The 16,784-nt window shown below is 35.4% G+C and overlaps 1 protein-coding gene across 1 annotated transcript in view; it reads right to left on the bottom strand.

Annotated features, from left to right (window-relative positions):
- Positions 1–16,784, bottom strand: part of GLRA3 (glycine receptor alpha 3) — a 192,332-nt gene that overhangs the window by 126,035 nt on the left and 49,513 nt on the right. Inside the window, exon 3 of the mRNA XM_004696450.4 lies at positions 10,887–10,954. Coding sequence (XP_004696507.2) covers positions 10,887–10,954 — 68 coding nt within the window. The remainder of the gene's footprint in view (positions 1–10,886; positions 10,955–16,784) is intronic.

Genomic DNA, 16,784 nt, shown 5'->3' with positions numbered 1-16,784 from the left:
TTTTTTTATTAAATTTACACATTAAAAAGTTTCATATCAAGCAGTAATTATATATCAAGAAAGAATCCCAGGTCAGTCCAACTCAAGTCCATAGTCCAGTCCTAGTCCATGAGTCCCTCTTCAGACTCACACAACCACAGCAATGATGCAGAACGCAGGAAGATCACGGGCCAGTCAGTGCAAAGTCCTATGGAAGCAAGTGCTGTAACTTTGTGACGGTATTACTTGTCTCATGCCTAGCTATTCTCTGGAGTATTGGTGATGGTTCAAAAGGAGAAGTTTTTTCAAATGTTGCAGATCAGGGTAATATATATGTGATAATGCAGCTGTTTTCATGTTCTCCATAGAACAGATGATTCATGTTAGTAAGTATTGATGAGATGCATAGAAAAGTATACTTTCCTATATATTTTTTAAAATAACATTTGGAAATACTAATTTCATTTCCCATATATTGATGTCATTGTTGGGAAGAAACTTTGCATTTTTTAATTACTCCCTAAGCGACAAGGGCTTTTATGTTCCATTTGACCCGGCACCAGAGCACGGCATCAGGCCCTGTCATTCTGCTTGTTTGAGTCTCTCTGGAGCACAGTTAGCTTGCTGTTGTTTTGTAGTTAAGCTGCTAGGCTCATTAGAGGAATAGCAACATATCACTGCACTGGGCAGAAATGTGTCGGTATTAATTTGAATTCATTCATCTGTCAGAAATTTGGCAGAACAGCTGATGGAGAGATATTTGCAATTTAAATGGTAACCAAGGACTTAACATAAATTGACATGCTAAATCCATGCCTATGTAACGAGTTATGACTAGTGCTGATCATTTTAGAGAGCACAATTCCCAATCTTGCTGCCCATTTTAGCTTTAAATGATTGCATGTCATTTTGGAGTGCTTTCTTTCCAGAACCAAATTATCTTACAAAAAGGTGCACCATGCTGAATATCCTGCTGATTCACTGTTGTTATAAATCTTTAGAAGAATTAAAAGAATTTCTATATCATGTTAGATGGTATAAATGTATCACACAGCAAAAAAGTGCTTAACTGTTCTAAGAATAATGGATTATTTATTATGTCCTTAAGTTTCCATTTGAAGGCAATATTCACTTTCTATTACAAATTAATATTAGACTAGCAAAAAGGAGGGATGTATTAAGTGACAAGAACCCATGTCACTACATTCAAACCTTTCCCTAATTTTCCATACTAAATATTTCAAATTCCTTAATAAAATACTATAACCCTTCACACTACTCTTCCAGGGTAAAAGAACACTAGACAAAGAGACTTTGGCCCAATGGAAGACAGAAGTTGTGCATATATGTACATGATAACTCCTTTCTCTATATAATCATCTCCCTTGTGATATTCTTGATATCTTTAAACTTTGTGAACAGGATATACAGACTGTCATTTTTGAGACACAAGTGTTTTCAAGGCTAATTCTGTGGGCTACTACTAGGTAGATGTTTGTCCATATTCTTGATGTGTCATTCATGCATACCACTCCTTCTGAAATCATCATAAATAAGCCTTGTTTCTGACTCATGTCGATATATGATAGTTCAAAACACATTTATGCTGCCAGTCACTTGCTATCCATGATTGGAATTAAAGAGCTTTCAGACTAAGGTCAATGCCATATTTAACTTCAACCAATAGAAGGATATCATGCTTGGTAAAAAAGAGGATAGCAGACGAGAGGAAGACCCTCAAGAATATAGATGGACCTAATGGCTGTAACAGTGGGCTCAGACACAGCAGGGAATGTGGGTATGGTGCAACGCCAAGTAGTATTTTGTTCTGTATTACAAGAAGCCACTATAAGGACAGAACTGGCTCCACTGCACTTATCTCTAACAACATCATTACTCAAAGGATAGAAATAAAAAATAGGTTAATGAGGATAAGACATTAACAGAATCCTAATGTCAAAATGATAGCCAGGTGCTTTCAACCATTGTAAAATGAAGTGGAATAGCTTATACCTAATTATACTATATTTTAATCTTATTAGATCTGTAAATATGAGTGCCCTGGAAATAATAATTGAATATTATTGTAGCATTCAGTAGTGAGAGCTTGGCTCAATGGCAGTAAGTACAAAGGACACATGACTCATTTGGGGGAAATAGTTAAGGAAAGAAAATATGGGTTTTATTTCAAATTTTATGTATTTCCTTCCAATTGTCAGAAAAAGTTACCACGAAGCTTAATTGCTGAAAAATCACACCTTAATATTTTTTCATTTTTGAAAATTATTCTTGTATCATCTATATAATAGGAGCTCTAATATAACAGAAAACCCTCAATAGAAAATGTTAACAGATTTCATTAATTTACATTTCTATAAACACAGATTAAGAAATCAAATGATCTTTGAAAAATATATAAAATTATATGAAAAGATTTGGATCATAAAGCAGGTCATTTTTTAAGATCAACCAATATTAATTGGTTGGAGCCCTGGGGTACAGTGGTTAAGTACTTGGCTGTGAATAGAAAGATTGCCATTTGCTTCATGTGAGAAAGATGTAGCATCTTCTTCCTTAAAGATTTGCCATATCAGAGTCAATTCCCACTCATGAAGACCCAGCAGGACCGAGTTGAACATCTTTCTGGTTTCTGAGACAGTACGTCTTTACAGGAGAAGACAGCCCCGTCTTTCTCCTGAGTTTGACCCACTGACATTTCATTTAACAACCCAATTGTTGATCCACTGAGTTTCCAAGGCTCCATCCTTAAAGATCACAACCCTAGAAATGCTAACTTGATCATTATAAGTCACAATTGATGGCAGTGGGTTTGAGTTTTAATATCCATTGAAACAGTAAGTAGTATTCATAATTGCAAGGAAAAAAACCATAATGTTTTTCTGCTCATAGCAAGGACATGGTTTTGAAAAACCAAAGAACACTTTGTTAGCCAGAATTCATAGAATGTATGCACATACACATGCACTTATACATACATCATGTGGTAGTTGGGTGTTTTTATGTCAACTAGACACTCCAGCTAGAGTTAGAGTCAAACCTGCTAATCAAGTTGCAGCTCGATGGCATTTCCTTGATGGCATAAGCATTTGATACAAAGGTGGGAGGCCCTGGGCACTGCCTTCTCTCTGCCCCTTCACCTTCCTGCTTGCTGGGACTCTGCCACGGACCCTGAGACCCACTCTGCGCTGCCATGTTTCCACCAAGGATCCACAGGACTTTGCACCCACTGGCTGGTGATCTTCCTGCATTCTGTGTCATTGCATGTGGCTAAGTGAGTCTGAAGAGGGACTTATGGGCTAAAATTGGACTTAAGCACTTGAGTTAGACAAGGCTGAGATGCCTTCTTCATATAGAATTCTTTGTTGATATTCTTATACATAGATGAGTGTCACTGGATTTGTTTCTCTAGACAACCCAGCTTAACACACACATTAAAAAACCCACAGATTTAAGGATTATCCTGTGCAAAACATTATGCTTATTACAAAAGATACTTTCATAAAAATAAAAGAGGATCACTGATCAATGTAGGCTACCACAAACATATTTTTAAGCAAATGCATATAGATTTAAACACAGTATGAAAAAAAGAAAAGATAGATGGGATTAAACTCTAAACTACATAAAATAGAGGATATCGACCCCTTTAAAAAGTTAGTACAAAGAGAAAATAGAAACTAGTAAAGTTAATTGAAGTAGCACACACACACACACAAAGTAATCTATCACTTTCATTGTAGATGGTGAATGGATTGTCTTTATAAAAGTCATTGATTACTTACACCAAGGAAATAGAAAATGGATTGATATAAAATTAAGGTTAGTTGGTGTGCTTATGAATTCACCAATTAAAATTCTTAAATATTGAGGTTATGCAACAGAGAATTATTAAAAAGGTGGAAACTGAGAAGTTCAAATACAAATAATGCAATCAGAATGTATACTATAATAGGATTTATAGAAGGAATCTATAAAGATAAAGCTCATAACTATTAGTCTTATAAAAGATAAACATTAATCCTAGACTCAGAATGGACCAAGAAAAATTTCAAATGTAAATTGATCAAGGAAAATGGAGACATCTGGCAGAAAATGAAAATCATTCCACAAATACTTAACATTGTAAACTTTATCCAAATAACACAATTTTAAGAAAGTGGACAAATCACTTAAAAAAAGAAAATCAATACAAAACTAACAGAAGAAGTCAAACTATCTGAATATTTCTGTATCCAATAAAGAAGTTAAATCCATTAATTTAAAGCTTCATTTTCCATAACTGATAATACTGGTTCAAATTCCATTTATAGTAAATATAAATAAAGACTTTAGAAAGAAATAACACCATTTTACACAAACTATTTTAGAGAGGAATGATTCCTAACTAGCAGTTCCTTTTTTCTTTTAACTAGGATAATATTAATATTAAAAAAAAATTATGATCCAATCACCCAAATGAAAACAGATACAAAATTCCTAAATCAAGTATTAGCAAATCAAATCCAACCACCTAAAAGGGCTACAAATTATGCACAAATGAAATGTATCCAAAATCTGAAATAATATATATTTTTTGAACATCAGTCAGTATAATTCACAATGTGAACAGAAAAAGTGGTAAATACTGAGCTAGCAATAAAAGTTATGACTTTTCTGTTTATTTGTTCATAATATTCCCATGTCTTTTAAATTAAAATGAAATTTTTTTTTTCATTAAAACACACCATAAGGACTCTGGTAACAGAGTAAATGGTTTTTGAAATTCATATAGCTAATAAAATAGTCATCTTTGAGATACTGTTTGTATTCTATACATGGGATATTATATAAAGAGTCATTTTTGACAAAGAAAATCTGGATGGCTATAAATATTTTAAAACTTTTAACATCGATATTAGCTAAAGGAAATGCACTATTAGGAGTAATTAAATTTTATCAAGGGTTTCAAAGGTGGGGGGAGCGGGCAAGGGAGGGAGGGGGAAGAAATGGGGAGCTGGTATCAGGGGCTCAAGTGAGAAGAGAATGCTTTGAAAATTACGATGGTGGCATATGTGCAAATGTGCTTGACACATTGGAGGAATGTATGGATTGTGGTAAAAGATGTAAGATCCCCCAATAAACATATTAAAAAAAAAAGAAAGTAAATGTCTAGAAAAGAATGATGGCAACCTATGTGCAAATATGCTTGATACAATCGGTATATGGATTGTCATAAGAGCTGCAAGCGCCCCCAATAAAGTGATCTTTTAATAAAAAAATAATTAAAAATTTAAATACAAAAAGAGTAATTAAATCAAATTTTATAACTATATACATTTTAAAAATTTTAACAAGTATGTACTGAAGGTCTGTGAAAATATAGACCAATGAGTAATCTAAAATTTTTAGTATTTAAAACAGAGTGATCACCTTGGAGAGTCATTTATTATTATTCAAATCAAGTAATTTCATCCCTGATTAAATGATTTACTTCTGGTCCTAATGGTACCCTATGGCTCTATAGCATCTATAGCATTTGTCATATGTTATATATTATATATTACACCTATATTTACATATATTACAATGTATTGTACAATAACTTTATTGCGGACTTTTTAATAAAAAAATTATAGCAAAAACATTAGGAGAAACTTGAATGTCTAGCAAAAGTAGAATGAGTTAGTGCATTATGAAATACCAGAATGAAAATAAGTTTGAAGCAAAAAAATCAAGTTACATATAGATACTAGAGCCATTTTGTTTATTTTTTCAAACATATAAGATCTTAATAGCATATATAAAATTTTCTGTTAGGAGATGTGGAAAGCATTATTTTGGGAATGAGCAGAGAATGCCTCAATCTATATTTATAATGTTTTTTTTCACCCTTAAGATGGTGATAAATACACACTGCTACTTAAGTCACACACACATATATAGTTCTGTCCATCTGCAAGGATATTTTATTGAAAAGAAAAATAGAAATAAATGTGAATGTGTGTACAGTTTAAAGTGAAGAATATATAAGCTATCAAATATTTATGTCATTTATTTTTGTTCAGCTCTCTTGAGAATCTAATGGCACAATGATACAAAACAGCAATCATGTGGCTATACTATAGTTGCAACTAAAATGCAAATCTAAAATTTGTGCACAGCTTAAAAACTATGATTTGAAAATTCTGTGTAATCAGAATAGACTTTGAGGTGCTCAATTTCTCTACTCACCTAGTTCATCTACATCAGTAGTTCTCAACCTTCCTCGTGCCGCGACGCGTTAATACAGTTCTTCATGTTGTGGTGACCCCCCAACCATAAAATTATTTTCATTGCTACTTCATAACTGTAATTTTGCTACTGTTATAAATCATCATGTAAATAACTGCTATGCAGGATGTATTTTCATTGTTACAAATTGAACATAATTAAAGCATAGTGATTAATCACAAAAACAATATGTAATTCTATATTGTGAAATATTTATTTCTAATGATAAATAAATGACATGTTGTCTTGAAGCAGTGTGTAGCCTGGGTAACAATCTTCACGCCGGGTACTCGTATGTGGGTTTATCTGCATGTGAGCGGACCGCCTGGAGACGGATAGAGGAGCGGTGTCTCGGTTCCTAAGACCATCTGAAAGATGTGTTTTCCGATGGTCTTAGGTGACTCTTGTGAAAGGGTCGTTCGACCCCCAAAGGGGTCGCGATCCACGGTTGAGAACCGCTAATCTAGATAGTCATGCAACTGTAAAACTCATACCAAAACAGCCGTTGGTTTCCTTTGCTTTTACTAAGTGACTGTGGCTTAGCAAAGCCATTCTGGAACTCTCCGATATGTGTGTCAAATGTGAGACATCAGCTTTCCGAGCTTGAGAGGTTCGGCCAGTACAGCCATTCTGAAACTCTGGGATGCATACCCATGCCAACTGCTTCGTTCACAAGTGTGAGCAAGGAGAAGAAGGCAAGAAGGGAGGGTGGGAGGACTGTTAAAAGAGGTCTAACTTCAAAGAGCACTCACTCTGTCTCGGAAGCTTTTCTACAATACATCCTAAGTGTGCAGAAATCTGCCTCACAAGTTTGCACGTGCAATTATTTCTACATTGGCAACTTAACACAAGAAAGATAAAGTATGGAATTGCTATCCAAGGGCATGAACCAGAGGCACCCCCTCCAAATTCTCTTTTATTCATCACTCATCCATCCACCTATTTATTTGTTTATTTTTGGTCTCACAAGTTTAATGAATCTGTAAACAAAGGAAAGATAGATTCTGTAACAAATGCACTCCCTCTGAGATGTGGGGTTTGTTACGATAGACAGTAGGTATAGATGTGCAATGAAATGCAGTTGCTAAAAACAAATCTAAGACATTAAAGTTTTGCTAATTCTGCCTAAAGGGAAACATAATTCATGAAAAAAATTTAATATTATCTTTGAAATATCATGGCAGAATATGTTGCAATCCAGAAAAAATGATGAAAATTGTCATATTATCCTAATTTTAAAAATTAAGTGTGGTAAAATGCACACGACATGAAATTTGCCATTTCAACAGGGTTAGTATACATTTTGTTGGCCATCTTAAGCTTCTCTTCACACGAGCAATCATGAGCTCCTTTGTCACGACTTGTGTGAATGACTGGACACATGGGCCTCTCTCACCAAGGCACATTGCTAAAGTGGATAGAGGCTAAGGCTAATGAATGATAAATAGGATTTTAACTTACATTTTAACTATATATTTGAAGAACTCAGATAAAGAGTTGTTAATCATGATCTGCTTAAGAAGGGTGAGAACTTGAATAATAAAAGTTGATCAAGTACCTAGAGAATCTCATTACGTATAACTTGAATATTCAGGAGATAATGGAATTATAATGTAGGTAACAATATTTTAATTCCATCTAGTTTAGTGACTGTATGTCAAGCAAAATAAAACTATTTTATATGAAATGTTTTTGGCACTAAGTTGAGCTAATGGGATAAATATTAGTACATGGTAAGCATTTCAATAGAAATTTAAACTTATACAAGTACTATTAAAATGTATACATATATAAAAAACAACAGCAAGAATATGCACATACTGTGAAATAGAACTTAAATGGAATTTGGAAGTTGTGCAAACACCACATTTAAATAAATATTTGTATACATTCAGCGCACATATATCAAAATAACACTCTAGCAAGGCCTTCTGGTTTTCCTTCACTTCAGAAACCTTGGTATTTTTATATGTACATCCTTAAAGCACTTTATTTGACAACCAATACAATTTTATAAATCTTGAATGTGATCATTTTAATGGAAGCAAAATCATGCTGAGAAGTCTAGGGAAATTCAAAGGGGGATGCTGAAGTGGACAGAGCATACCCAATCTTTGATACGTTTCAGCCACGTTCATTGATATGGCTTGTGACCACAATGAGAGTGACAGATGATAAAAAGAATTTCTTTATGGAACACATGCTTTTGGGACGTGTAAGAGGGAATAGCTTGCTCTGCTGGGGAAGGAGGACAGACACATGGCATGGATGTCCTGCAAGTGGGCTTGCAATGTTCACGGAGCTTTCAGTCTGGCACTGTCCTATAAAGGAGCTTTGTCTAAAATAATCTAAGAAAAAAGGGGTTCTATCGTGCCCTTTTAAATGATGTACCCATTTCAGTAAGAGACTGATGAATTATGGCATAAAAAGCAGAACTTCCAGAAACCTGGCAATCTCTTGGCGTTTAATGGGAAGGAAATCTCACAAAGTCTTGTCTTTGTTTCCAATTCCTCTATCTTCACAAAGATGGCTGGGTAAGATTTTAAGTTTTTCCAATGTGGAAGAAGTATTGTGATGGAGAAGTATAAGAAAAAGCCAAATTGTCAGGTTTTCATGATTATACAGAGCACACAGTACCTATTGTTGATAGTTTTGCTGTCTCATTGATTCCAAGTAGAATTGGTCCATAAGCGTTACCTTTTGGTAACAGATTGCCTGACCTGTCCTTGAAGGAGCCTCCGGTCTGATCCCAGGGCCAACCTTTCAAAGAGACACCCGATGGTTAGCTGTTTCTGCCACCCAGGGGCCCATGGTACTAATTACAATGAGAACCGTGAGTGAAAAATACAATTTGGGAAGCCTATTTAGAAGAAAGCCAACGGCGAGGTTTTCATTTTAAAATATGAGTTGACTGTATATGAACACCCATGTCTATCAGATTAGAACCAGGATCCAGAAAATGTTAAAAATCTGAAATAGAATTGTAATCACTCCAGGAATAGAAACGCAGAAACACCATACTATACTGTACATATTCAAACCAATCGTATGCATTTCTCTGCGTTTATATTCACAATCACATGCATTTTAACATGTATTTGGTAACTAGATTATTTCTGTTAAGGAGCCCTGGTAGCTTAGTGAGTCAGTTTTGCTCTTGGGCTGCTAAAGCCAAGGTTAGCAGTTTAAAACCACCAACAGCTCTGCTGGAACAAGATGAGGCTTTTTACTCATAAAGTGTTACAGGCACAGACAACCACGCCAAGGGGCACCTCTACTTCTCATGATGGTGAGGTTTCTTGTTTTTTAATATATGTATATATATATCATTTAAATTCACAGACATATATGTACTTGAGTAATAGCTTGCATAATATTTTTCCTTAAAAATGTACTATCACCGGATTGTGTGTCTGAGAAGGGTAAAATAAAAATAATTTTTATTCGACAGTTAAGATGTTGGTACATCTTAAATTTACATATATCAGTTAAAATCAATTTTGAATATTTATGCAAATTATACTTTATAAAGTCACTCCTTGCCTGCCGCTGAGTCATTTCTGACTCATGTGACCCCATAAGATGAGGGAGAACTGCCCTGTGGGTTTCTGAGACTGTATCTCTTTTAGTTTTTGGAGAGTAGAAGCCACGACTTTCTCCTAAAGAGTGACTGGCGGTTTTGAACTGCTGACCTCTTGGTTCGCAGCCCAATGCATAACTACTGCAACACCAGGAATGTTTTCTAATGATAGGGAGAAGCCTTTGTGGCCCACAGCTGCTGCGAGGGGAAGATGAGGCTGTCTGCTGCCGTTACATTTCGCCTCAGAGACCCAAAGGAGTACTTCTACTCTCCCCTGTTGGGTTGCTATGAGTTAGAAGAAACCCCATGCCGCTGAGCTTATCATTCTAGATTATTTAAGAATAAGTATATATATTGGTAATTTAGTTGAACAAATCATTTGGCTGCTTTGAAATTTTACAGATATTTATTGGGTCATATATCTGTTCCTGCAATTTTTTTAGTTAAAGCACAAAGTAAAAGCTATAAGCAAAGCTGAGATAAATATGATCTTTAGAAAAGCTGATTAATATCAAAACAAAATAGATTTACTCTGTAATAGTAATTTTAATTTGTCTAGGTTTAATAGCTTGATGAACAAAATGTTCCCTGTTACATAGTAATATTAAGTGAAAGCATATACTACAATAAACAAAATTTAGTTACATTATTGAAACTGTTACTATATTCACTTGGAGAGATAATAAACTGATAAATATATGGCATAATTAAACAAGAAAGTATATCCTGCTAAACTTATAACTGGTTATTAAACAACATTGAGAAGAAATAATATATTATTAATAAAAATTTAATTTTAACTTTAACTTTAATATTAGATTGTTGAATTTAGACAAAACAAAATTGGCTTTCAGTTACATTTATTTTCTAACATGCCATCTTTAAAAGAACATTTTTATATGCAGTTGGTTATAATTTAATAATAACACCAACTTTATGTTTTAAAATCTCATTATACATATTTTGCCTTTCAATCACATAATATTAGCTGAGAAGTTGCCATGTGTGTGATTACAAACTGTATATGTGAGTATGCTTATAAAGTATGCATGCCTACCATGGTCGTCTCTGCGATGGAGCCAAAGCTGTTTATAAATATGTTGCATGTGACATTAACCGGAGGACCTGAAAAAACGATGAGAAAATAGGGCTATTTAGACACTTACCTACAACAGTTTGAAATAATTCTAGTCTCTTTAATTTGTGTATTAATTACTGCTTTAAAAGTGAAATAAAGAACATTACTTTATATGTCCAAAATATAAGTATAAAAATACGGCTACTGAGATTCCAGTTCATTCATGCACAAGCTTACCATAAACAAAACCTGCGTAATGATACCTCTGTGATCCGTTGATGGCTTCAGACAAGTTTTCTAAGTAATATAGTTGTATTAGTGTCTGCACAGTATCTTAATAAATAAATGAGTTCAAACAAAACATTGGTTTTTGTGAGGGAGCCTTTGGACTTCCAAAGGAATAATCATGATCTGAGTCAGATTTGATTGGATGTCAGGGAGAATCTTGATGGGTTTTTTTGAAGAACACAGAATGATCACAAGGTTTATAAGGAATAAATATTTAAAAATTGAAGATTGCACAGAAAGAAAGGCCAGAAAGTTTGCACTGAGGGTTTCTTTCATACTTTTTTACAGTCATCTGCATCATGTCAATGCTCCATTTCAATGTCAATGCTAATTTCTCCAGGCTTGCATTGGAGGTTCTTCAAGAATTTCATGAGAAGTCTTACCTAGGTATCCAAAGTCCTGATATTGCCTTTTCAAATGTCTGCTTGTTCCTCAAGATTAATAAACATGTAAAAGACTGAGTCTCTCCAGGATGTCAACGTGCAGACAATCTAAGGCCTCACTTTTCCTTGTGGAAACGCTGCCTTCAGGAGTATAGACAAATAGAGGATATAGCAAAAAGCAATACCTTCATTAAAAAAAATAGTTGGAACTGACTTGACAGCACCTAACAGCACAGCTGGATCCTTTTTATATCCTTGATACGTTTTATATCCCTGATGCTCTAGATATTATCCTATAGCAATTTGCGAAATAAGAACCCAGTCTACAAAATCTGTGGTTTGTTTTTCCTTGTTGGTTATTTTATTGCTGTTAGTTTAGTGATTTGTGAGGTCTGACAACTGTCTGCCTGTTTGCTTACTGTGATGGCGTGCATGGTGCTGTGGTGCTGCATGCTCTCTCCCCTGTATTTCAAATACCCCCAGGGTCATCCAAGGTGAACAGGTTTCAGCCCCACTTGCAGCCTAAGAACAGATGATAAAGGAGGAAGAAGCTGTCCACCTCAGAGGAACTAGTCACTGAAAACCTTTTCAGTAGAAGTTGAACATTCTCATACCTACTTAAAATTTCATGACGAGCAGTGCAATATTGTCAGATAAAACACCAGAAAATGAGTCCCTCAGGTTAGAAGACCCTCAGAATATGACTGAGAAGAGCTGCCTTCTCAAAGTAATGTCAGGCATAATTATGTGGATGGAATAAAACAGTCAAGACATTCATTGGCTGATGAGGCACAGCCCAAGATGAGAAGAAATGCATGAAGTATGAGTCTAGTTAAATTGGAAGTCATCAGACATGGAATGGAGCACACGAAGATCGAGTTCCTGTGCTGTCATGCATTAAAATGCACTGGTACTGGCCATTTTGAATCAGGCAATTATATGGGTTACTATGCTGGAATGACAAATTTATGGTCCAAAATAACACTTCAAAATCTATCCTGAAGTACAAGGCTGTCTGTGATAGAAAAATATCTATTTGTATACAAGGAAATTCACTTAAAGTAACTATGATTCAAATTTGCCCACCAACCACTCAAGACAATGAGGAAGATATTGATTGATGAAGCCAACTTCTTCAGTATGAAATAGATCCAACATGTAGTCAAGATGCATTAATAATTATTGGTGATTAGAATTTGAAAAGGAAGGACTATTCGTTGGAAAATATGACCTTGGTGATAAAAATAAAGTTGATCAAATGATAGAATTTTGCATGTTCAAGAAGTTCTTCATAGAAAAATTCATTTCCAACAACATAAATGCTGATTACACACATGGTTTTTCCCCCATGGAACATAGGAATCAAAATGAGTACATCTGTGTGAAAAACAATCGGGAAGATCAATATCAGCAGCCCAAATGAAGTCATAAACTGACTGAATTAGACTATCAGTTATTCATATGTAATTCAGGCTGAAGTTGAGGAAAATTCAAACAAGCCACCTTGAGTGTAGCCCACCTGAATTTCAAGAACATCTCAAGAACAGTTTTGAATTATTGAACACTAAAGGCACAAGGGGCCCTGATTGTGCAGTGGTTATGCATTGGTCCCAAACATCATGGTCTGTAGTTTGAAACCGCCAGCTGCCCCACAGGACAAACACAGGGATTTCTTCACCCATAAATAGTTACCGTCTTGGAAACCCATGGGGTGAGAGTGGGGGGCATCACTTTGAGTTGGCATTGACTCGATGGCCGTGAGTTCAGTTGTTGAATTGAAACACAAAACCAGATGAGCTGTGGGTTGTGGGAGACATCAAAGACATCATACATGAAGAAAACTAAGGATAACTAAACAGAGAAGAAAGAAAGAAAAATAAAAGTAATTTGCATAAAATACTTTGAAACTTTTTCTTGAGCATGAACAGCTAAAGAAAATGGGAGAAATGGTGAAGGGAAACAGCTGAACAGAAAAGAGCTGAGCTGTGGGAACGACATGAAAAACTATACATGAAGAAAGTAAAAGGCAATTAAAATGAGAAGAAAGAAAAAAATCAAAGTGGTTTTCAGAAGAGAGTATGAAACTTGCTCTTGAGCACAGAGCACTAAAGCAAATGGAAGAAATGAGGAAGTGAAATAGCTGAACAGACAAAGTAAACTAGTACAATAAAATGTGCCCAAACCGAAAGTAAGCCAAAGAGGAAGAACACAGCATGTATCAAGGTAGCAGAAGTAAAAGAAAAAAAAAGCCTTCAGTGTCAATATTGAAAGATTCTATGGGCAAACTACTAAATGATGCAGAAATCATCAAAAGAAGATACAAAGAATACACAGTCACTGTACCAAAGGGAGCTGACATTGAACCATTTCAAGAGGTAACATATAAGCAAGGAAGGAAGAAAACCAAGCTACACTGCAGGCATTCCCCAAACACAAGGCTCTTCAAATTGATGGCACACACTGAAATATTTCAGCACGCTGCTGGAGCTCTCGAAGAACTCGTTCATCTATACCAAGGGATTTGGAGACAGACACCCAGCCAGCCAAGTGGAAGAGTTTCATATTTGTATCTATTCCATAGAAAAATGACTCAACAGAATATGGAAATTATCAAACAATGAAATTAAGAGATCATTCAGCAATGAATACAGCAGTACATGTACAGGGAGCTGTCAGAAATTTAACTGAGCATCTAAAAAGGACATGAAGTGAGAGATATGATTGCTGATGTCAGATCGATCTTGGCTCAAAGAAGAGAATATCAGAAATATGCTTATTGTGTTTTATGGACTATGAAAAAGGCATCCTATGGTGTGGATCAAAATAAATCATAGATAGAATTTTGAAGAATAAGTAATTCAGAATACTTCATTGTACTTGTGCAGAAATTGTACACGGACCAGGAAGCAGTCCTTAGAATAGAACAAGAGAATACTACAAGGTTTTAAACAGGGAAGGTGTGATTCAGGGTTATATCATTTCACCTTACCTATTCAATCTGTAAATTTAAAGATAATTTGAGAAGTTGGGCCTATAGGAAAAGTAATGCAGCATCAGGATTGGGGAAAAATTTATTGACAAGCTGCAATAGGCAGATGACACTTGTTGCTTACAGGAAGGACTTGAAGCACTTGCTGATGAAGACGAAGAACTGCAGCCTTCAGTACGGATGACAACTCAAGGGCACAGCAACCAAAACTTGCAACTGGACCAATAAACAACATCATGATAAGTGGAGAAAAGACTGAGCTTGTCAATGATTTCATCCTTTGTGGACCCAAAGTCAGTGCTCATGGAAGCAGCAGTCAAGAAATCAAAGGACATTAGAATACGCTGCTTCACATGTATGTGAAAGTTGGATATTGAATAAGGAAAACCAAACAATCAATTCATTTAAAATTATAGTGTTGGTGAAGAATATTTAAATTATCCTGGACTGTTCAAAGAACAAACAAATCTGTCTTGAAAGAAGCACAGGCAGAATGCCTCTTGGAAGACAGAGGGCGAGACTTCTGCATATTGTCAAGGAGAGACGTGTCCTTGGTGAAGGGTTGGTTAAGTGGAGGGGCAATGAAAAGGAGGACGGCCCTCCACAAGACGGGCTGCTACAGTGGCTACAACAATGGGTTCAAACAAAAAAAGGACTGTGAGGATGGCTCAGGACTGGGCAGTAGTTCTTTCTCTTGTGCAAAAGGTTGCTATATAAAGAAGAACCAGCTTGATGGCACCTAACAACAGAACTTGAAATCAGCATTCCATGTCATGCGAGGTCATTATAGTCACTACTCAGCACAGTTGTCAACGAATGATATATCAGAAAGTAGCTTAAAGTTCTTCAATCCATAAGTTTTCTGCCTATGGCTAAGTGGTCTGGGGGTTTATTTTGCTACATTCCTTCAACACCAAGGTGGTTTGGAACTCTACCTTTGCCTTAACTTTCTGCTTGCGCAAGGCTTAATGGAAAAACAGAAAGATGGAGTTGCTTCTCAGGTCTTTCCTGAGCATGGATGAAGCCTTCCACATGCTTGGTCTTCTACGTTTACATGACTGTATCAGACACTCTCAAAGGTACCTAGGGGCATCTGATTCACTAGGTCTTTTACAAATCTTTGTCATGGTTTTGATAGCTTCAAGTAAGTAATATGACAGCCTTAGGTAACTGTGATATTAGACCAGTAACACTGAATTACGTCTAATAAAACTAGCCCTTTTTGAATTGGGATTTTCGAGGGAGCTTCTAAACAAGTCTCCAGATGAAAATGTCCAGGAGGAGGCCTCCTGGGGAGTTCTAACACTGGGGAGTGATAACACTGCTTGAAAAAAGTCCATTGGAGACATTCTATTGAATGCTTAGGTTATTCTGTTTTGGGCTTTACATCTGCCTGATGAATGAACCAGCATTCGTCCTCTGGTTGCTCCTCTCTGGTGTTTTCCCCAACTGGTAATGATTTCGAGGCTTCTGGGTTTCTAAGCTACTAACTTTTTAGCTGGGTATTAGCATAGGCCACCTCATCTTAATTTTCCTGGGTTTCAGTAGTTTTGCTGATAGGAAAAATCTTCATATTTTTATAAACTTTCCATTAATTTTCATAGTTTTTGAAAAGATATTTTTGACAAATTTGCCATGTTTTACTGCTTTTGTAAAGAGGTCAGAGATCCCTATACTACCATCATGGAGCCCTATAAATGCCCATTTGACACCTATCATAAAACCAATAATTTATCCTAAGAGACTAGAGGCTAGAGTAGTAAGGTCAATGACTTAAAAAAGAAAATATGTTGATAAACATCCATAGGTTTACACAGAGGAGAGATGTTCATAGAAAAACTGACTAATTTAGGCTTTTGCTAAATGTTCAATTTTTATCATATGCAAAATAGTTTCCATCCCTTCCCTTTTTAACCTGCTTCCAAAAATACGCAGAAAACTCTTCCTTAAAGTAGAATATTTCAGCATTTAAATTTTATGTGGATATAATTAACTCACTCTGGTCTCAGGTCTAAGCTTTATCCTCTAATTAATCAGTTATATATGCTTCTTGGGTAGCTATTAGAGCATATAAAAGTACTATTTTGTTCCCATCTAGTTGTGTACATATCCCCTTGTATAGCAGAAAGATAAATGGTAAGGCTTGTGTACCACACCTTGATAGTTTTTTTTTTGTTGTTGTTGTTTTTTTCTTTTTTTTTTTTTTAATCAATTTAT

Source organism: Echinops telfairi, unplaced genomic scaffold (genome assembly GCF_000313985.2).
Source record: "Echinops telfairi isolate 266 unplaced genomic scaffold, ASM31398v2 ScPeMD7_9;HRSCAF=40, whole genome shotgun sequence".
In the NCBI taxonomy this organism is placed as follows: domain Eukaryota; kingdom Metazoa; phylum Chordata; class Mammalia; order Afrosoricida; family Tenrecidae; genus Echinops; species Echinops telfairi.
The sequence above is the reverse complement of the archived record's forward strand: the minus strand, read 5'-3'. Positions and strand labels throughout refer to the sequence as shown.